Here is a 23,083-nt window from a genome sequence, read left to right on the forward strand (position 1 = left end):
TTGCTCATCATTTGCCCAAAATATGCAGAAAACACACAGAAATTCGGCATTATTAAGTGAAAGGTTGCTGTGATAAATTGTGTCACATTTTTCTTAAAAGTTCATCTGCGAGTGCCGTCCGCGTTACTAAAACTGTGTTCAGGCTGTTGTTAAAAGGGTATGAACAAAACACCTAATTCCAATAAAAGAGTGATCAGAGATAATGGGAACTGCAGATGCTGGAGAATCCGAAAGAACAAAGTGTGAAGCTGGATGAACACAGCAAGCCAAGCAGCATCTCAGGAGCAGAAAAGCTGACGTTTTGGGCCTAGACCCTCCTAAGATGCTGCTTGGCCTGCTGTGTTCATCCAGCCCCACACTTTGTTATCCTAGTTCCAATAAAATTTGACTTCTCACTTCTGAATCGTGACACCTTATCACTCTTAGTTAGAAATACAAGCTTACTTGGCATTCCATCGACATACGGATCTTGAACCGAGATATAGCTCATCTCCTGAAACAGGCCGATCCTTTCCATGTCTGTTTTTCCCGAGTCCCCAGGCATGATTTCGTTTGGGTGTAAAAATCGAGACGGTCACCGATAGTTACTGCAAGTCACTGGGGAAAAGTCTAGGAGTCACTCAAAGCGGCAAATCCTAAAGCAGGATTAATTAAGACGCCCAAAAATTGTTGGTGGTCTTTATTAATGTCTGTTCTACGCTTCAGAAATGTATTGGTTATTTTCTTTTCTCTTGGCCTTTCAAAAGGCTTTATAACTTTCTAAGTGCCTTGAAATGAAAACTAGCTTCACGCGCCTCACCTCCCCCGCACTTGGCTACTGTTTATAGAACCTTGTCACCTTGGAGATGTATAACCAATTTCATAACAGCCGCGTCTCAGGGGGGTTGTATACAAAACTAGACACGATATTCTCACATAATGTTCCGGTTTTTACACGGTGTAGTTATTTAAAATGAAGTGCCTGACTATATGTAAGTTAACTGTAATATTACTATTAAGAGAGATGCATCTATCCCACATTAATACATGGTAACATATCTTCCCTCCCCCTCCCCTAACCTTTTGGTTGCATCCAGAGGGCTCCCGTTACAATCGCAACACCAAATAAGGGAGTAGGTTACCCCTTTCATCTTGTGTGGATGTTGTACCCAAATCATTCCCAAGTCAGTTACGAGGGAGACAGGTAGAAAAGGAGTTTTGGTATGACAGGAACTGCGGATGCAGTTTCTGAAACAAAACCAGAAATTGCTGGAGAATCTCAGCAGGTGTGGCAGTATCTGCGGAAAGGGGAGTTAATGTTTCGAGTCCAGAGAACAGCAGGCAATGATGATGTAGGATCCGCAGCAGATTTGCACGAGACCCGAGATCAATTCAAGGGCAACCTGCTTGAATTGTCCATGAGTCCCCCAGAAAGGGGAGTAGGCCTACAGCACAAGTGATTCTAGTATTTTACCTCTCCCTGCCAGTGTAGTCTCCAATTGGTTGGTATAACCATCAGGTACTGCAGAGAGCCAGCCCCAGAAAAGGGAGTGCCCAGAAACAGGGCTGACTGGTAGACTGAGAGAGATGGGAATTGGCTTGAGGTCAGTTGAGGAGGTGGTGGTGGTGGGAGGAGGGGTGATGGTAGATAACAGGGAGAAATGGAGGAGAGGACTGGAGATTGAGTGAGCAGAATCTGGAAGGTAGGGGTGAGAGAGTGATGTTAAATTGGGACTCTGAGAAGATTGAGTCAGGGCGATGGAAAATGGGATCAAGAGTTGAAGCGAAAGAGTGGCAGGCTAATTGTGATCAAAAGGAGGATGGTACAGGGTGAGAGACTGGGAAATGGGAATTGGGATTAATGCCTATTGGGGAAGCAGGGCATTGGGGCAAGCTTGGAACATTTTTGGGCAGACAGAGAGAAACTATTAGAGGGGATCAGGAGACTAGCACTTTGGTGCTTGGAGTGAACTAATGAATTTATTGTCTTGGCTTCTAGCACCCTATGACCAACATGTTCTAGGACACTCTGTGTGGGGGAAAAAAAAGTTCTACCTTATGTTCTCTTTGTTTTTTTTTCACCCAATCTATGTCCCCTAATTCTTGTAGCACCACCTAATGGGAACAGTTTTTCCTTATCCACTTTACATAAACTTGTCACAATATTGAACATCTAATTATATGTCTCCTCAATCTTCCTTGCTTGAAACAGATGAATCCCAAATTTTGCAACCTAGCCTGTAATTTAAACCTCCCACCCCAGCACCATTCCAATAAATCTCCTCTATAAGCTATCAAGGACTAAAATGTGGCGATCGGAATTGGATGCAGTACTTTTGTTGGGGGCTAACCACAACTTTATAAAAGTTCTTTTTAAATTCCCTGCTTCTGTACTCAATGTCCTTTTCATGAAGCCTAAGATTCCAGAGTGTAGTCACTGTTGTAGTGAACAGCAGTCAAATGACAAAACAGTAAAATCATATAAATGGCAATTAAATAAGGAGCAGATGATGTTATTAATCATTCTGATTGAGTGACAAGCATTGACCAGTACACTGGGAAAAATCAAATTTACCTTGTTTAGTTTCAACCAGGAAGTCTTGTGGTGAAGTGGTAGCACCCCTGCCTCTGAGTGAGAAGCTTTAAGTCCAGGTCCCACCTCAGGACTTAATAGCCAAAGAAAGTGCATTCATAATGTGGCCATTCAGGCTGAATATCAAATTGTAAACCTATCCAAAATATGACAATAGCAGGTGGTAAGAGGAAAAGAAATTCCTGATCAACAACGTGAGTGAAAGAAACCCACTCCTATTTGTCGAAAGTGAAAGTGTTTAGAATCCTACCGTACAGAAAAGGCCCTTCAGAACATAGTCTGAATTGTCAAAAATACAGTAAATCTACATGTCCCACTTTCCAATAGGACACCCATAGTGATATGTACGTAGTTCGGGGCGCATTCTGCCCCTTTGAGAGCAGGTCAGGTGACTCAGAGGGGAAGCTTTGGGTCAGTCTCGTCTGACTGTTCAGCTGTAAGGGCATGTGATAAATTGTTCCTGAGCTACAGCGGGTTTTTTTTATTATTTATAAAATGACTTACACATAATAACTGGCGACAAGTCTGAGTCAAGGCCTAAGAACTGTGCTACCATCCTTTGCAGAAGGAAGGGAGGAGATCACACGTCCCCAGGCCTTGGAAACGGCATGAGATTGTGGAAGTAGCACGAGAGACTTACTTGGAAACAGACCAAAATGTCAAGGGAACTGGTCGACAGGGGACACGCACTATAGCAAATAGCTGAAAAGGGGAGTACTCACACAGGAGCTTACTGAAATCATCATGGAGAGCATTCACTGAGGGTCCTCAGGTTACTGGCTACCTAGACTCAAGTGCCGGGAAAAATTCATGCTGGTGGGAAAACAAAATGGCAGCCCCATTTGGAACAATGGGATCATTTGACAGAGAGACAGAAAGTTAGATTCTGTGCAGCAAACATTCTAATACTTACTTCAAGGCAAACATAGTGACTGAAGACATAAGTGTACATAAGGTCTCCTTGAGCACAATTGGGAGTAAGATCTTCATGATTCTAGGGAATGTGGTGCAAACAGAGAAACCAAGGGGGAAAACAGAACAAGAACTATATGTCACTTCACATCAAACTCACTGATGAATGCGGTACATTTCCATTTTAATGAATAAGTACAACAGGAAGGAGAGCCCATTACCCAGTTTCCTTAAAGAGGTTAGCGGGACATTGTGAATTCGGATGGTTCCTCCAGGATGCATCCAGGGATCGTTTGGCTTGTGGTCTCTGGCATGAAGCCATTGAACAGAAGCTACTAACAAAGAGAGACCTCGCTTTCAAGGCAGCTTTTGGAATCAGTACCTTGATGGAGAAGGCAGTCAGTGAAGCATGTCCAAAGTAGTGGAAGTTCAGCAGACCGCGATACCAATCGCAGAATGCCACTGAAGTGGCAAGTTTGACCGTAAGGAGTCGAGAAGCCAAGTGCTAAAAACGTAAGGAAATGGGCTATGTTGCCCAAGATTGCTGTTTACATCCCAAATAAGAGGAGAGTTGAAAAGAAACAACCCTGAGGACAAGGCATGAGGGACATGTCACCAGCCACAGTCAGCAGAGCTTCAGTTAAACATCCTGTCAGCACATGGTAAAGCTGATCACCTCTAAGTTCCTCCCAAATTAGGGAGGAAGACAGTTAAAATGAAAGTAGATAGAAGTGCAGCAATGTCTTTGATTCCCAAATCAGTCTATGAAGAGAGGTTAAGGGCACTACCATTGCTGCCTCTCAGAGTTACTCTACGGGCCTACATGGAGCAAGTGGTGCCCGTGAAGGGCTATGGACTGGTGAAGGGACCAGTGTGGTCTATACATGGTAAACGACAAATGGCCCGTGTTATTCAGATGCTCCTCATTACAAAACTTAAAGTTGAGTTAGGGACTGTGTTAACAGGCTGGTAGATTCAAACAAATCTTGGGCAGGTACAAAGATGTCTTCAAAGGTATCCAAGGGGAAATGAAAGAAGTTGAAATTAAAATAATGCTGAAGTCAGAGGCTCGCCTTAGGAATCTGAAGGCACATCTGGTACTGTGTGCCATTCAGTCTAAAGTGTAGGCAGAACGGGAACGGCTGCTTAATTTGGGAGCATTGGCTATGAATCTGGGAGCAAAATCTTCCATAAGGATATTCGTCCCATTCTGGTTCAGATGGATATCATGTCTCTCACAGAGGTCCCACCTTCCTTGTGATCCAGGAATCTAAAACTCTTCTTCCTGCACCATCTCTTGAGCCTCACATTCATCTGCTCTATTCTCTGATTTCTGTTCTCGCTGCACTGACAAAAATCCTGAGAATGGAATTGAGGTCCTGCTTTTTAATCTATTGTCTAGCACACTGAACTCTTGATGTAATTCTTCACACTTAATTATACATATATCATTAGTGCTAATGTGTACTATGAACTCTGTCTTATCATCCTCACACTTCAGGGTGCCCTGCAGCCACTCAGTGACATCCTGTCCCTTGTGCCAGGGAGTCAACACACCATCTTGGAATCACATCTGTGGCCGCAGAAATGCTTGCATGTGCTCTAACTAATGAATCCCTTTTTGCCAACACTCCTGCTTTCTTCTTCCTCCCTTCCTGTACCAAAAGGGCACTTGTGGTGGCTCCATCTGCACTCACACGAGGAACCAGCACCCTCCACCTTCTAAAGTGGAAAACCAAATTGTGACTGGGCTTCTGCACAACTTGTCTGTTCCCCTTTGGCTGCCTGGTGGTCACCCATTCTTTTCTTTCCTCCAATCCTTTCAGCTATGGTGTGACCACCTTTCTAAATGTGTCACCGATGTAATGCTTAGCCTCATAGATGTACCAAAGTGTCTCCAGACAAAATACAGAGCTCAAGTCTCTGCTGTTGGGAGCACTTACTGCACATGTGGTTATCTTGGATGGCAGTAGGGTCCATGACTTCCCACATATGATAGGTCCCATATTCCATTCATTTAACTTCAACTGCCCCAATTTAAACTCAAACTTATTTAGTTTTACCAGCAATTTTTTTTCTAATTATTTAGTCTAAAAAATAGTCTCCTTACCTTTTGTATCTTTTTATTGTTCTTGTCTCTAATGCTGTTTATTTTCAGTTAATTTTCAGTTTATCTTTTTACACTTTTCATATAATGTTATTTAGTGTTAATCCCTAAAGTAGACAGTACCTTACTAGTCAGTCAGCTTGCTGCTTTCCTGTGAAATCACTCTATATCTTTTTATTTCTCCAATTTACCTTTAATCTGAAAGTGACCTATAATACATATTTGAATTAACACCTATTACTAACTAATTAATGTACAGTCTTCCTGTGATGTCACACTTTAGTTTATGCTGGGCTCCTGAACATGGGCCTCAATTTATTTGTTTAAAAAGACCTTAGCAACTATGAACAAAAACAAATCAAAAGTCACCTCTTTCCCTCTGCACCAAATTCCTACTCTGCTTGGAATTCCCAGAAATACACAATCAGGCTGTGGCACATTCTGAGATAACAAGGTGTGGAGCTGGATGAACACAGCAGGCCAAGCGGCAGAGGAGCAGGAAGGCTGACGTTTCAGACCCAGGCCCTTAATCAGAATGGGGGAGGGGAAGGAGGCTCTGAAATAAACAGGGAGAGAGGGGAAAGCGGATTGAAGATGAATAGAGGGGAAGATAGGTGGAGAGGAGACAGACAAGTCAAAGAGGTAGGGGGTGGAGCCAGTAAAGGTGAATGTATCAGAGATAATGGGAACTGCAGATGCTGGAGAATCCAAGATAACAAAGTGTGAAGCTGGATGAACACAGCAGGCCAAGCAGCATCGCAGGAGCACAAAAGCTGACGTTTCGGGCATGTAGGTGGGGAGGTAGGGAGGAGATAGGTCTATCCAGGGAGGACGGACAGGTCAAGGGGGCGGGACAGCCTCCACAGCAGCAGCTGCGGAGGAGACAGCAACACTGAGCCCTGCTGAGTCTTCACCATCCCCCCAGACCTCCCATTTACTGAGGACGAAAGGTCAGTCCTCAGTAAAGAGCTCATCTTTGTCCTCCTCTACCCACACATCAACAAATACTGGTCACGTTTGGACATTGAGCAGTTTTTCCACTGCCTCCGCCACCACGCTTACTTTTTCAACTGTGAGCATAACCCCCCCTCTACTGACCCCTTCTCCCGCCACCAACACAAGCCCTTCTCCTGGACACGACCCCAAGGCCTCCTACCCTCCCTCGACCTCTTCATCTCCAACTGCTGTCGAGACATCAATTGCCTCAACTTCTCCACCCCTCTCACTCAATCCAGTCTCTCCCCCAGAGACCGTGCAGCCCTCTGCTCTCTCCACTCCAATCCTAACCTCACCATGGAACCCACAGACAAGGGAGGCACAGTAGTAGTATGGCGCACTGACCTCTAAATCGCTGAGGCCAGGCGCCAACTCTCCAACACCACCTCCTCACTCCCCCTGGATCATGACACCACCCCTGAGCACCAAACCATCATCTCCCAAACCATCCACAACCTCATCACCTCAGGTGATCTCCCACCCACAGCCTCCAACCTCATTGTTCCCCAACCCCACACCGCCCGCTTCTATCTCCTTCCCAAAATCCACAAACCTGCCTGCCCTGGTCGACCCATTGTCTCCGCCTGCTCCTGCCCCACTGAACTTACCTCCACCTGTATCAACTCCATTTTCTCCCTCTTAGTCCAGGAACTCCCTACCTACTTTCATGACACCACCTACGCCTTCCACCTCCTCCAGAACTTCCAATTCCCTGGGCCCCACCACCTCATCTTCACCATGGACGTCCAGCCCCTATACACCTGCATTCTGCATGCAGATGGCCTCAAGGCCCTCCGCTTCTGCCTGTCCCGCAGGCCCTACCAGTCCCCCTCCACTGACACCCTCATCCGCCTAGCCGAATTCATCCTCACCCTCAACAACTTCTCTTTTGATTCCTCCCACTTCCTATTGACAATGGGGGTGGCCATGGGCACCCGCATGGGCCCCAGCTATCCCTGCCTCTTTGTAGGTTATGTGGAACAGTCCCTCTTCCGCACCTACACAGGCCCCAAACCCCACCTCTTTCTCCGTTACATTGATGACTGTATCGGCGCTGCCTCTTGCTCCCAAGAGGAGCTCAAACAGTTCATCCACTTCACCAACGTTTTCCACCCCAACAGTAAGTTCACCTGGACCATCTCTAACACCTCTGTCACCTTTCTGGACCTCTCTGTCTCCATCTCAGGCAACCACCTAGAAACCGATATCCATTTCAAGCCCACCAACTCCCACAGCTGCCTAGAATACACCTCCTCCCACCCACCTTCCTGCAAAAATTCCATCCCCTATTCCCAATTTCTTCGCCTCCGCTGCATCTGCGCCCAGGATGAGGCATTCCACTCCCATTCATCTCAGATGTCCTCGTTTTTCAAGGACCGCAACTTTCCCCCCGCAGTGGTTGAGAAGGTTCTCGAACATGTCTCCCGCAACTCAGCCCTCACACTCTGTCCATGCAATAACCGCCAAAAGAGAATCCCCCTCATCCTCACATACCACCCCACCAACCTCCGGATACAATGCATCATCCTCCGACACTTCCGCCATCTGCAATCCGACCCCACCACCAAAGACATTTTTCCCTCCCCACCCTTGTCTGCCTCCCGGAGAGACCACTCTCTCCACGACTCCCTTGTTCGGTCCACACTCCCCTCCAACCCCACCACACCTGGCACTTTCCCCTGCAACCTCAGGAAGTGCTACACTTGCCCCCACACCTCCTCCCTCACCCCCATCCCAGGCCCCAAGAATACTTTCCACATCAAGCAGGTGTTCACCTGCACATCTGCTTGATGTGGTATGCTGCATCCGCTGTACCCGTTGTGGCCTCCTCTACATAGGGGAAACCAAGTGGAGGCTTGGGGACCGCTTTGCAGAACACCTACATTCAGTTCGCAGTAAACAACTGCACCTCCCAGTCACGAACCATTTCAACTCCCGCTCCCATTCCTTAGACGACATGTCCATCCTGGGCCTCCTGCAGTGCCACAATGATGCCACCTGAAGGTTGCAGCAACAGCAACTCATATTCCGCTTGGGAATCCTGCAGCCTAATGGTATCAATGTGGATTTCACAAGCTTCAAAATCTTCCCCCCCCCCCCCCACTGCATCCCAAAACCAGCCCAGCTCGTCCCCGCCTCCCTAACCTGTTCTTCCTCTCACCTATCCCCTCCTCCCAGCTCAAACCACACCTCCATTTCCTACCTACTAACCTCATCCCGCTCCCTTGACCTGTCAGTGCTCCCTGGACTGACCTATCTCCTCCCTGCCTCCCCACCTATACTCACCTTTACTGGCTCCATCCCCACCTCGTTGACCTATCTGTCTCCTCTCCACCTATCTTCTCCTCTGTCCATCTTCGATCCGCCTCCCCCTCCCCAATTTTTGATGAAGGGTCTAGGCCCAAAACATGACTTCCTGCTCCTGTGATGCTGCTTGGCCTGCTGTGTTCATCCAGTTCTACACCTAGTTATCTCGGATTCTCCAGCATCTGCAGTTCCTGTTATCTCTGTGCCACACTCTGGATGTGATCACTTCCAATAGTTCATGTGAAACTTACTTTTGCCACATCAACTTGGACTTCTTCAGTGAACAGAAGGAGATCATTTTGGAAAGCTTATATGGCTCAGATTGGTGGCAATAGCATGATATTTGATCTCCTGCAAGACCTGCATCCTTGACCAACCTGTGATACTGGGGGTTGGACCTTTCTTCAGGCACAGAATTCAAGAAGTCTCAGCCACAGTACTGACACTTGCACAAGCCCTCACATCTTCCACTAAGATAGGTAGGAAACTATGTGGTGAAGGGGACATAAGGAGATTACAAATGAATATAAATAGGCCAAGTGAGTGTGCAATTTTTTTGGCAGATTAAGTATGACATGAGAAATGTGTAATTCTTCACTTTGGTAAGAAAAATGAAGATAAACACATTATCTAGAGATACAGCCAGATCTGGATGCCCCAGTGTATTAATTACAAAGGTTAACATACACATACAGCAGCTAATTAGGAAAGCAAAAAATGCTATCATTTATTGTTATGGTGATTGAACACAAAAGGAGGTTACGTTTCAGTAATAGAGGATTTTGGTGAGTCACCTGACAGTTTACAGTAATGGGTCTGCTTATTTATGGAAAGATGTAAATGTGTTACGTGCAGTTCAGGATAGGTTTACTAGACTAATACCTGGAATGGGTGGCTATCTTATGAGGTAAGGTTAGACAGGCTTGACGTGCAATTCTGGAGGTTTAGAAGAATAAGAGATGAGTTGATTGGAACATAAAATATCTTGAGGAATCTCAACAATGTGGATGTGGAAAGAATGCTTCCTCTTGTGGGAGAACCTAGAACTAAGGGGTCACTATTTAAACATGAGGTGCTGCACATTTAAGGCAGGGATAAGGAGAACATTTTTCTCACAGACAGTTGTGTCTTTAAAACTCTCTTTCTCAAAAGTCTGTGGAATCAGGAACATTAAATATTTTTACAGCAGAGATACTGCGTTCTTGATAAGCAAGGAAGTGAAAGGTTATGGGAGGTATCTGGAATTGTGGAGTAATTAGGTGATGATCATGATCTTATTGAATGGCAGACGGAGCAAGCTCAATGGACCAAGTGACCTATTCCTGCTCTTAATTTCTACGGCATTATATAAAACGGCAGATTAATCCTCTGGATCTTCACTTTCATTCATAGTAAACATCAAAACTTAAAACTAATCCTGTAGGACACCTTTGAAGTCTGCAGCCTTGGCAACAACTTTCTGCCAATAGGAGTTCAAATATTAATCCACTCTAACTAAAATGGTCATAGGACCAGCACTCTCACATAAAAGTATGAATCAGATGGTTGATGTTCACTGGCTATATGTGCAGAGGTTCTCTGATCCAGATACTGAAGGATGAGTCTGGCGACTGGTCTGTGAACTGTTCTAAGATAACCAGGTCTTCAGCATCTGCAGTTCCTAATATCTGTGAACTGTTCATTCCGGTGACGTTTGTTCTCAGTCGTCCAGAGGCTTGACCATTTCCTCTTTGCAGCAAAGTAATACTATTTCTTGAATGATTCCAGCACACTAGGACTTTTGCATCCAACATTTTCTGAAACTCCACTGGTGTTAACATCACTCCAAATTTTGGATTTGAGCCTAATCCATTGAGAAACTGCCACTGCATAATTTCTACATTTCCATAAGCAGAGCATTTCGAAGCCGACTTGTGTGTTGCTCCTCAAGAAACAGGCGATATTCTCAGCTACGGGAAGGGGCTAATCAAACAACGCACGAGAGTCTGCCGCTGATTGTGTTGGAGAAAACATCGGCAAGGGAGGCGAGAAATAAACTGCACTACGGCGTAAAACAAAACGTTTAACACTAATTCTTGCTACCCAGCCCGCATTTGAAAAAAAAGAATCAAAATCATTTGTTGGACCAGTTGTTGAAAGCTCTCTCTGATCTCCACGACCGACCCCATCCTGGGTCTGCGCTTATTGCTCCAGAATTAGATTGGGGTCAGGTTTCTCATTGGTTAGGACTCACCCTCCTTATTGTTGCCCCTCATAAAGATGTTTGCCTTGGTAACTGTGAATGGTTGCCGTGGTGACTGAGGTTGCGTCCTCTGTACTCGGCCAGTTGGAGCACAGAGAATCGGGAGGCTTTTTTTGTGCTGGGGGCGGCCTCTGGATCGTGAACGGTAACAAAAAACAACAATGGTGAGTCTCAGTGCTCGTCCATCAACCCATCACAGCTAGTGTGCAGGTCAGAAAGGCGCAGCAGAACAACCCTGACTGTGGAAATGCCCAGACCAATTCATGTGCCTTAATCATTTAGCTCTTGGCCTGTAGGGAACTCGAAGTTGGGCAGTGAAAGTTGTCACAACTGGAGTCTACACTCTGTACAATTAGAATGGCAAGTGGCAACATGCAGCAGAGAGCATTTACTTTCTTGTTGCAATCTGGCGTTATTTAAGGACTGTCTGCACAAGGATGACTGGAGAACAATGTTTCAGATCTGGTGATCCTTCCTCAGAACTGGACCAAAAACGTCAACTCTTGCTTTTTGCTTCACAGATGCTGCCAGACCTGCTGAGCTTTTCCAGGAACTTCTGTTTTTGTTCCTGATTTACAGCATCCGCGGTTCTTTAGTTTTTTTTTCAAGGATGACTCAAGTCTGGCTTTAATGGGACAGGCTTACTTCGGTCCCAGAACTACTCATGTTCTATCCCAGAATGCTGTAAGCAAAGCCCAATGCCAAACATGCAATGATACATTGAGAGAAAGAACATTGAACGCATAGTTTAGCGCTGTCTGTACAGCTTAGCACATGTGAAGTCATGTGATCACATCAAGCACATGAAAAACATACAGATTGGAGTAAGCCATTCAGCTCTTCAAGTCTTCTCAATCATTTAATTAAATCATGCCTGATCTCTGTGCTAATTCCATGTGATGTGATTTGATTTGATCTATTATTGTCACATATACCGAGATACAATGAAAAGTATTGTTTTGCGTGCTAACCAGACAAATCATAAATACATCAGGGTAATACACCAGACTGGAGAGTATAGTGTTACAGCTACAGAGAAGGTGCAGAGAGAGATCAATTCTATACAAGCAGGGAAGAAGCTATTCTCACACCTGTTAGTTTGTGTTTTCAAACTTTTATATCATCTGCCCGAAGGAAGAGGTTGAAGAGAGTATAAATGGGGTGGAAGGGGTCTTTGATTACACCAGCTGCCTTCCTGAGGCAGCAGGAAGTGTAGGCAGTGTCAATGGAAGGAAGGCTATTTCTCGTAATGGTCTGGGCTGCAGGCTGCAATTTCTGTAATTTCTTGTGATCTTTGGCAGAGCAGTTGCTATATCAAGCTGTGAAGCATCCAAACAGGATGCTTTCTGTGGTGAATCTGTAAAAATTGGTAAGAGTCATTTTGGACATGCAGAATTTCCTTAGCCTTCTGAGGAAGTAGAGGCATTGGTGTGCTTTCTTGACTGTAGCATAGATGTGGATGGACCAGGACAGATCGTTGACGAAATTCTCTCTGAGGAACTTGATGCTCTTGACAATTTCCACCTCAGCACCATTGATACAGGTGTGGGTGTGTCCTCCATGCCAGTTCCTGAAGCCAATGACCAGCTCCTTCGTTTTGCTGACGTTGAGGGAGCACTAAGCTGTCTATATCCTTCCTGTGCTCTCTCATTGTTGTTTGAGATCTGACCCACTATGATGGTGTCATCAGCAAATTTGTAAATGGAATTAGAGCTGAATTTGGCCAACTAGCCGTGAGTATATGAGGAATATAGTAAGAGGCTGTGCATACAGCCTTGCAGGGCATCTGTGTTGAGGATTATTGTGGAGGAGATATTGTCACCTATCCTTACTGATTTCAATCTGTGGGTCAGGAAGTTGAGAATCTAGTTGCAGAAGAGGGAGCAGAGTCCTAGATCTCAGAGTTTGGAGATGAGTTTGTTTTCATGAATTATAATGTTGAAGGCAGAGCTAAAGTTAATATACAGGAATCTGATGTGGGTGTCCTTGTTGTCTAGATGTTCCAGGATGAGTGCAGAGCCAGGGAGATAGTGCTTGCTGTGGAACTATTGTGATGGTACGTGAATTGTAGCAGATCAGGGCAAACTGGGAGACTGGAGTTAATGTGTGCCATTACAAAACACTTCTTAATGATAGATGTCAGAGTCACTGGGTGGTAATCATTAAGACACATTGCTTAACTTTTCTTTGGCACTGGGATAATCCCAGTCTTGAAACAGATTGGAATCTCACATCATAGTAAAGAGAGATTAAAGATGTTTCAAATATTCCTACTAGCTGGCCTGTACATTCTGAATGCACACCCAGAGACTCCATTTGGGTCAGTCACTTCCCTTGGGTTTACTCTCAAGAAGGCCTGTCTGATGTATGTGACAGTGACTGTAGGTACAGGTGTGCCTGAGGCTGGTAACTTCATTTCACTGATCATCTGTTCAAAACAAGCATAGAATGCACATAGCTCATTGGGGAGGGATGCACTGTTGTCAGCAATTCTACTTGACTTCGTTTTGTAGCCTGTTTTGTTGTGTAAACCTGGCCGCAGTCAAATTATGGTTAGTCTGGTATCGGTTCTTGGTGTCCCTGATGGTTTTGTGAGCATCTATATAGTTCAGGTTCACCCAACTTGAATGCCTTAGACCTGGATTTCAGTAGAGAGTGGATATTCTGGTTCACTTATGGTTTCCTGTTGGGGAATATTCCGATTAACTCCTTTGGCACACATTCCTCTACACACTTAGTGACGACATCTGTGGTGACAGTGGAATGCTCAGTTAGGTTAGCTGCTGACTTCTTGAATATGGACCTCAGCAGTGAAGAAATTGACATACTCACCACCTTCTGAAAGAAGAAATTCCTTCTCGTCTCTATCTGAAATGGACAGCCCCTCAATCTGAGATCAAGGCCCTGGTCCTGGACTCTTCCATAATGGGAAACAACCTCTCTGCACTAACTCTGCCAAGAAACTCAAGAATCCTAAATATTTCAGTAAGGTTGCCTTTCGTTTTTCTACACTCCAATGAGTACAAACCCAACCTACTCTACCTCACTTCATAAAACAATCCCTCCATACCAGAATCAACATAGTGAATTATGTCTAGACAAGCTCCAGTTCCAGCTTAGGTAAGGACCAAAACTGTTCACAGTATTTTAGTTATGACCTAGCTAGAACCTTGTACAGTTTAACCAAGACTTCCCTATTTCTCTACTCTATTCCCTTTGAAACAGACCAATATTCCATTTCCCTTATACCCTTTATCTGCTGCACATTTTTTATAGAATCCCCACAGAGTGGAAACAGGCCATTCGACCCAACAAATCCACACAAACCCTCTGAAGAGCATACCATCCAGAGCCATTTCCCTACTCTACCCCGTAACACTGCATTTCCCATAGTTAATGCACGGAACCTACACATCCCTGAACACTATGGGCAATTTCCCATGACTAGCCTACCTAACTTGCACATTTTTAGACTGTGGGAGGAAACTGGAACGCCTGGCATAAACCCACACAGGCAGCCACCCAAGTCTGAAATTAAACCCTGGTCCCTGGCACTGTGAGGCCGCAGTGCTAACCACTGAGCCACCATGCTGTCCCAGGGATGCATAGGATCCCCAAATTCCTCTGCTACAACTTTCTGTGATCATACTTTATTTATATAATATTCAGCTCACATTTTTCCACATTATATACCATTTGCAAAGTTTTTCTTCCCAGTCTCTTGACCTGTCTGTATGCCTTTATAAACTCACTGTATCATCATCACCACTCGTCTTCCCACCTATTTTTGTGTGGTCCTCAAAATTAGCGACAATATATTCACTTTTGTCATTTAAGACATGAATATATATTGTAAATCGCGTAGCCCTGCACTAAATTGTTGCCAGCTGAAAATGCCCATTGGCTGTTAATTTGCAAAGTAACCTGATATGCAGTATGCTATCAAACACCTTTTGGAAATCCAAATATACTGCATTGATCATTTCCCCCTCTATCTATCCTGCCAGTTACCTCTTCAAAGAATTCTAATATATTTGCCACACATGATATTCCCTTCATGATGCCATGTTGACTCTGCTTGATTATAGTACATATTTTGAAATGCACCACTATTGCGTCTGTTTTAATTGACACTAACATTTTCCTGATGACAGATGTCAAATGAACTGGCCTTTAATTACCTGTTTTTGTCTCCCGCCCTAAGGATATTATTGGCAGTTTTTCAATCTTACTACAAACATAGCCAGTATCTCCACAGCTGTTTCCTTTAATATACTAGGATGCATTCCATCAGGTCCAGGGAATCTGACCGCCTTCAGCCCAACTAATTTCGTTGGTACTTTTATCTACAATAATTGTTAATTATTGTATTTTTCCTCAATCATTTTTGCCTCTTAATCATTTTGCATCTTTAGATTGCAATCCATCACTACTCTGTGTATTGACCCTATTTGCTGTTTTTTTTAAATACTTGTACACTCTGTCTCTTCCTACAAAATTTAAACTGTGACTTTCAGTTTAATGTAATTGCAAACTACAAACTAAATTAGGTATATACCAGACAAAAAAAAAGACTTTCTTGCCCGACAGTACATGCACTCAGTCCAATGTTAAACTGAGTTTACTAGCTGGATTTATGTGCTCTTAACACAAATGTTCTAACTGATTCTTAAGGGGATACAAGCCTGTTCTATGCATTTATGTCTTTTAATTTTTTTTAAAAATCCTCATGAAGATGCTACATACGAGGAACTCTCTGACCACCAGCTATTATTCACATGGAATTTCAGACAATCAATGACCTTGCAAGAGTGGGAAAAAAAGGACAGTTGTAATTGCAGTCATACTCCCTTGGTTGAGTAACCTTTCAAACCATCAATGATTTTTATTCATCATTTATGGGGTGTAGATTCCACTGACTGGGCCAACTTATCCCTACCCATGATCATAACAGTTTCCTTTGACTTAACTATAACTCTAACCAGAGAGGAGTTTTTTCTCTAATTCCCATTTACTCCAATTTTGCTAGGGTTTATTGATAACTCCAATCAATGGGAAGTTTTTCTCCTGATTCCAATTTACTTCAAAGATAAAGAAAATTTGAACAAGGAGAATTTTGCCCCAAGGTGGCTTAAGATACAAGTGACAACTGTGTTCATTCAGGTGTCCACAACTGTGGGACATTTACAGTCAGAGTTGTAAAGTCATATAGCACAGAAACCAACTCTTCAGCCCAACTTCTTCATGCTGACCAAGTTTCCAAACTAAACTAGTCCTGTTTTGCCTGAACCTAGCCCATTGTTCTTTGTTCTTTGTTCTATATCCCTCTAAACCTTTCCTTTTCATGTACCTGACCAAATGTATTTAAAATGGTGTAACTGTATCTGCAATTACCATTTTCTCTGGCAGTTCATTCCATATGAACCAAGCTCTGTGTGAAAATGTTGCCGTTTGGTTCCCCTCAGTGGGCAGCATAGTGGCTGACTGGTTAGCACTGCTGCCTCACAGTGCCAGGAATCCAGGTCTGATTCCAGGCTTGGGAGAATGTACAGTTGCACGCTTAAATTCTCCCCATATCAGCATGGGTTCCAAATGAATGTTTCCAATTCTGGATGAAACCAGAAAGCGGCACTGACAACATCAGTATATTGAAGAAAGGGCTGTGGATGGGAGCCTGAATAAGACTGGAACGAGGAATGTTCCACTTACCCGACAAAGGGGTATGCATAGCTGGGATCCTTGTGTCTACCCATAGCCACACTTTTGACTTGGTGAAAGTAGGATGAGGTAAAGGATAAGTTGTTCAAAGTGAGAACGAGCTCAGCCAGGCAAAGGAGGGTGATGGCAGATGGACACTGTGCAGGCCTCTTTTTAAGAACAAAGCAGAAAGCCTTCAGACCATCCTGATGGGAAATAGGTTTGGTGAATAGGAGGCAGTTAGAACTAGAAAATTGATATCAAGTTGTCAGTTGCATCACCCATATCGGCAGGTTTGACAACTGGGTTGGTGTTAGACCTGATGGAATGGACTGCAGCAAGTTCAAGAGAAGGTAGGTCAGAGTGGGTGAGGGAAGCAGAGAAATTAATGCGGCCAATTTCACATCAGCAGTTTTCAATGAAAAGGTAAATACAGGTAAAAGACGAGAGGGAGTAATCCAGGGGGTTGGCAATAGATGCTCACATCTCACGAATGAGGAGAAAAAATGATGTGTAGCATGCTCAGCAAATTTAATACATTATTTAGACAAAGGATTATTTCATTTCAATCAATTGTTTCAGGTGCCAATTGATAGTGAAGATTTGTTGTATCGAATAAAGGGAGGAGTTCAACTGGAAGGAGTTGTCAACAAAAGTGATGGTGAGAAAATTTTGTTAAATACTTTATTTTCAGTTAAATTAATCTATTTTACATATTGTGTAAATATTTTCTATTGTGAAAAAATGGAATTGTTATTGGCTGTTGTGTAATGACTTTTTTTGCACTAAAATTCTATAAGATGTTTCTTACCTTTAACTTAGACTATTCAATGTTTGAAAGAAATTGACTGTCTTGGACCTATCTATTTTTCCAACATATTTAGCTCACATACTGTATATAAAAATAAGTTTCCCTTTGAAATGACATTTGCAACATGGGCTATTTCCAATTCAGCAATCTTATCATTCAGAGGACAAAACACTTTCTCCAACCTCTCCAAGTGTGGTTGCAGCCATTTTATTTCTATTGCACACTTGCTATTTATATCACGATGAAATGAAACAGCAGGGCTCTTCACATAGCGAGCCTCAGGTTTAGCCTCTTACTGTCGGTGTACACATTCCCTTCTTGGGAGCTCTCCACATTAACTCCATTGGCTTTGAATTTTCCCATGTCGTCTAACTGTTCATCTCACCATTTTACTCCCTCAGCCTGAGGCACTTTGGGTCAACATGCCAGATACAGTCCTGTGCCTTCATCAAAGCCAGTGTCAACTGTCAATTACTTTTCCTCCTGCATTACTTTTTTCACTTCCTTGCTCTATTATCGCTCTCTCTCTCTCTGCCACCACCTTATTTTTTCCCCCTCCCACCCTTTATTTATTCCCTCTGCATCTCAACATTTAATTTAGTTTAATCCCCACATTTGAGTTCTCCAGTTTGTGTACTGCAGCATAATATCACCTTGACATTTAGTGGATGGATCTCTAGGACTGACCATGTCCCACATCCTTGACTGACTTGGACAGACAGCCCCAACTAATGACTGACCAGACCCCTGATTGATCTCTGTGCAGTTCCCAGTCTGACTTCCCACGACTGCCTGCACTGGACAAACAGGGCTGACCATAGCCCTGTTCCCATATAAGAGAGGTATGGACCCGTGACCCTGATAGCCCTAAGTGCCAGTCTGACTGTACCCAAGCTGCTGACCTGGTATGGGAGACTACCTTTACTGTGCCAAGAACCCAAGCTGAACGGTGTGAGCCTTGATTTGACTGAGGACAGTTCGCCTTAGAATTCATTCTGTTTATCTGAAGGTCTAACTATTGCCTACCCAAAGGCCTTCCTGGTTGGATACCTCAGCTGATGACTGATCAGACCCCTTACTGATCTCCATGAAGCTCTCTGACTGATATAGCATGAAACCTCTGACAGATCGCACCACACCTGCAGGACTGACAGTGGTTCACTCCCTGGACCATAGTGAGACAGATCTGGACCTGACTGTCCTAAGCAGATGAGTGACAGTGCTGAAGCACACGGACTGTACACAATACCCTTAACTGACTCTAACTTGATGCCTTGAATGATGACAGGCACCCTTGTCTTGACTGAGGACTACTTTGATTTATCACCTAGTTGACGCAATTGCAACATGTTTGGTGTACCATAAGAATAACAGTCCACAATATATTAATGTGGATAGTGAATTGGCCAATGGGCAGGAAACAGTAAGAGGGAATAGGAGTTCTTTTTCAGGTTGTCAATCTGTAACCGGTGGGGTTTCACAGGGATCAGCGCTGAGACTGTAGCTGTTACAATATATATTAATGACTTGGAGGAAGAAAGTGAAAGCACTGTATCCAACAGATCCAAGAACAGCTTCTTCCCCACTGTTATGAGACTTTTGAACAGACCTCTCAAATGTGAACGTTGATCTGTCTTTTTGCATATTCTCTGCAGCCGTAATGCTGTGTGCTGTGAGAGATAGCGGGAACTGCAGATGCTGGAGGATTCGAGATAACAAAGTGTGGAGCTGGATGAACACAGCAGGCCAAGCAGCATCTTAGGAGCACAAAAGTTGACGTTTCGGGCCTAGACCCTTTTCTGATGAAGAGTCTAGGCCTGAAACGTCAGCTTTTGTGCTCCTAAGATGCTGCTTGGCCTGCTGTGTTCATCCAGCTCCTCACTTTGTCATGCTGCGTGCTGTGCTCTGTTCTACTATCCTGATGCGTTTTGGCCTTTATTTAATTCATCTGTGGGATGTGGGTGTCACTGGCTGGTCAGCATTTCTTACCCATCCCTAGTTGCTCTTGCAAAAGTGGTGGTGAACTGCAGTCTTGAATAACTTCAGTTCACCTGCTGTGGGTTGACCCACAGTGCTATTAGGGAGGGAATTCCAGGATATTGATTCAGCGACACTGAAGTAATGGTATTACATTGGCATGGAGGGGAACTTGGAGGTGGTGGTGTTCCCATGCATCTGCTGCCTTTGCCCTTCCAGATGGGAGTAATTTTGGAAGGTGAAAGGTGTCATTTGGAAGGTTTGTATGGTACAATCTGCCTTTAGAGCATGCAAAACAACACTCTTCACTGTCACAAACAAAAACAGAAGTTGTTGGAAATGTTCAGCAGGTCTTCCTCAGGAAGGGTCACTGGACCCAAAATGTTAACTCTGATATTTTTCTTCATAGATGCTGCCAAACCTGCTGAACTTTTCCAGCAACTTCTGTTTTTGTTCCTGATTTACAGCAGCTGCAGTTCATTCATTTTTTAACACTTTTCACTGTACCTCAGTACATGTGGCAACAACAAATCAAACTGAAATTTGCATGTGAGACTAAAATAAGTGGAAAAGCAGCTTGTTGAGAGGGATACAAACAGTTTACGGAGAGATATCGATAGGTTACGTAAGTTGTCAAGATGTAGACAAATAGGGGATGTATTGAGGTGAAGTTGTTTGTTTTAGAAGGGAGAACAAAAGAATAGAGTATTATTTAAAAAGAAAAATATCTACATTGCCTACTTCTGCTCTTAATTCTGATGTTTCCAAGTTTCTTGATTGGCTCGTGGTGGATTTCTCAACCCTGACAGTGTAACACTGGGTGTGGGGAGTTTTATGGAGGTCATAGTATCCCTCTCACTGGCTGGACAGTCACCTCCAATTGGGCAGTGAGAGGTCACCGGTGTGCTTCTTATGGGATCAGACCGTGAGGTCAAGAAGCCCCATCAAAAAACACACAAAACACAGAAAGCTAGCACAAGGATATAGCAGATAATCAGGAAACCTGATGGAATATTGACCTTGCTTTTAAAGGGGTTGGAGCATAAGAGTAGGGAAGTCTTACTGCAACTGTAAAAGGTGCTGGTGAGACCACATCTAGAGCACTGTGAGCAGTTTTGGTTCCCTTATCTAAGGAAAAGTATCATTTCACTGGAAGCAGTTCAGTGAATGCTCTTTAGGAAGATCCCTGGTGTAGAGGGATTGTCTTAAGCACAAAGACTAAACAGATTGGGACGCTACTCACTGGAGTTTAGAAGAATGAGAGGTGATCTTATTGAAGCATATAACTTCCAAAGAGGCTTGAAAGGGTAAATGCTGCAAGGATGTTTCCCCTCAAGGGAGTCTAAGGGGCACCAATTTAAGACTGAGATGAGGGGGGAATTTCTTCGCTCAGAAGGTTGTGAGGCTTTGTTACTCCTTGTCACAGAGTTGTTGGGGAAAAATTCCCTGTCTATATTTAAGGCTGAGTTAGATTCTTGATCAGTAGGGGAATCAAGGATTACTGGGGAAACATGGGAAAGGGGACATGAGGAATGCTGGATCAACTGTGATCCCGTTGAGTGGTGGAGCTGGTTTGAGGCGCCAAACAGCCTATTCCTGTTCCGATTTCTTATGGTCTTTGTGTCTCATGATAAGCGAATGGCCCGTAGCTCAGGTGTGAAATACCACATAGTGGTCATTCGACAAGAAACCTTAGCTTATCATTGCTGGCAGGGACGACAGGCTGCCTGACTTTGTATTTGCACTAAAAAGCAAGTAAATACCGAGTTCTAAGCATTTAAGCTCTGACTGAGGGGGCAAAGCAAGATGGGGCAAAGCAAGGTAAGGCAAAGCATGAATGCTCTGAGCCTACAGCAAGGTGCAAAGTAAGTGCACTGCACTGTAAGTGATCAAATGAGGAGCCCTCAGGTGCAGAGACAAAATAAACTGCAGATGCTGGAATCTCATGGAGACAAACAGGAGACTGGAAGTACACAGTAAGTCAGGAGGAAAGGAGAAGTCGATGTTTTGGTGTTACCCCTCTGGTGCATGCTGGTTGAATCCATGAAATGCATGCCTTTTCCTGCACAGTGTGTCCTGGCTGCAGCATTGTTATTAAGGATGCCAGTGCACTACAGAGGTCTACATGAAAGTGCAGAACTGTCTCGTAGGTTGGTCAGAGATGTGCCACGAGGGTGTAATGAGGCTGGTACATGTCGGATGCCATGGTCCTTGGAGTGGAGGTGCATGTTGTCACAGCCCGTTGAGCATTCCCTGAGATGTTGTTTCTGCAAGTTTAAAATGGAGGCGCAGAGGAGCAATCAGTGAGTTGGAGATGTCAGGCACTGCTCGGACTTTCATGTTGGGAATTGTCACCCTGTAGTTTCTATCTGCCAGGTTGGATAATCGGAAACTGAAATAAGAGACGCGAGTAGACAATAGCGAATTGCTTGTGCAAAGCCTCTCACTATTCTGCATTCATTTTGAAAATTGAATTTTTTGCACTTGACCTTGAGAAACTCTGTACTTACTATCTCGTACAATTTTCCTGACTTCCTTGGTCTGGCCCATGTTGTTCAGTGCATGGGAACATTTTGCTTCTGGTTTCTATTCACTATGTAATAAGAGCTCCTGGTGAAATGACTAGCCTACATTTTAAATCGAACTGCGAGCATTTTTGAAAAAATAGGACAAAATACATATCTTTTCATTCGCTGTTTGTTCCTTTATATCCTTCTAAACTATCTGTTCTTTGCTATTTCTTAAACCAGAAAATTTTTAATGATAGAAATCTAATACAACAGGCTATGTCAAGAAACTCTTACAGCTGTTTCTGCTTAATTTATTGTTATTACTTTTGTTAATGCTGAGTACACAAAAACATCTTTCCATTTTTCATATTGTGCTCAGTGTTTTTTTTCTCTACAAGGCATCCACAGAAATCCCTCTTCTTGAAGCTAAAAAATACATTAGCGTACTTCTCACACTACTGTACTAGTGTTATGGTGAGATTCCCTAAGCACCCAGTATGAATACTTACTTTCTGGATATCCTTTAATTCTAAACTTCTAAACCTTTCCTTTCAGGTTAACATCTACATGGTAGATTTTGAATGTAATTAGAAATCTTTTGTGTAATGTTTGCTTGTTACATTGTACCACAGCAGGAGAGCACTTACTCTGATGCGTAGATAATTTTTCAAAAAGGTGAACTTGCCACTTAGCTTTACATTTAAGAATGAAAGTTTATGATTCACAGAAGTATAATTGGAAACATAGCTCTAAGCATGTAAACGTTAAACTTGGTGTCAATAGTATTTATAACATTCTTTACTTTCTCTTCATTGAATTCAGAAGAAGGAATTAAAGCAGGCTTTAAGGAAGCCATGAATGAGCTGATTTCTAAGGTAAATTCAAAGGCTTTCATCCTAAGCGGTGGCCCAGTATATACGTGGCCCAAAACCCATGCCAGCACACCACAATC

General features: G+C 43.8%; 1 protein-coding gene and 1 long non-coding RNA gene across 3 annotated transcripts in view; one reads left to right on the top strand and one right to left on the bottom strand.

The window, feature by feature from the left end:
* Positions 1-863, bottom strand: part of cfap96 (cilia and flagella associated protein 96) — a 39,186-nt gene extending 38,323 nt beyond the window's left edge. Inside the window, exon 1 of one of the 2 annotated variants that reach the window (XM_048526683.2) lies at positions 445-863. In XM_048526683.2, coding sequence (XP_048382640.1) covers positions 445-544 — 100 coding nt within the window. In that variant the 5' untranslated portion in view covers positions 545-863. The remainder of the gene's footprint in view (positions 1-444) is intronic. The other variant, XM_048526681.2, reaches the window with a different exon arrangement.
* A 10,402-nt stretch (positions 864-11,265) lies between these two features.
* On the top strand, positions 11,266-23,020 carry LOC125450779 (uncharacterized). The gene is made up of 3 exons (XR_007247154.1): positions 11,266-11,300; positions 17,416-17,494; positions 22,954-23,020. It is a non-coding gene; the product is annotated as an uncharacterized LOC125450779 (long non-coding RNA).
* Positions 23,021-23,083: the final 63 nt, after the last annotated feature.

The sequence above is a fragment of the Stegostoma tigrinum genome, chromosome 3 (genome assembly GCF_030684315.1).
Source record: "Stegostoma tigrinum isolate sSteTig4 chromosome 3, sSteTig4.hap1, whole genome shotgun sequence".
NCBI lineage: Eukaryota > Metazoa > Chordata > Chondrichthyes > Orectolobiformes > Stegostomatidae > Stegostoma > Stegostoma tigrinum.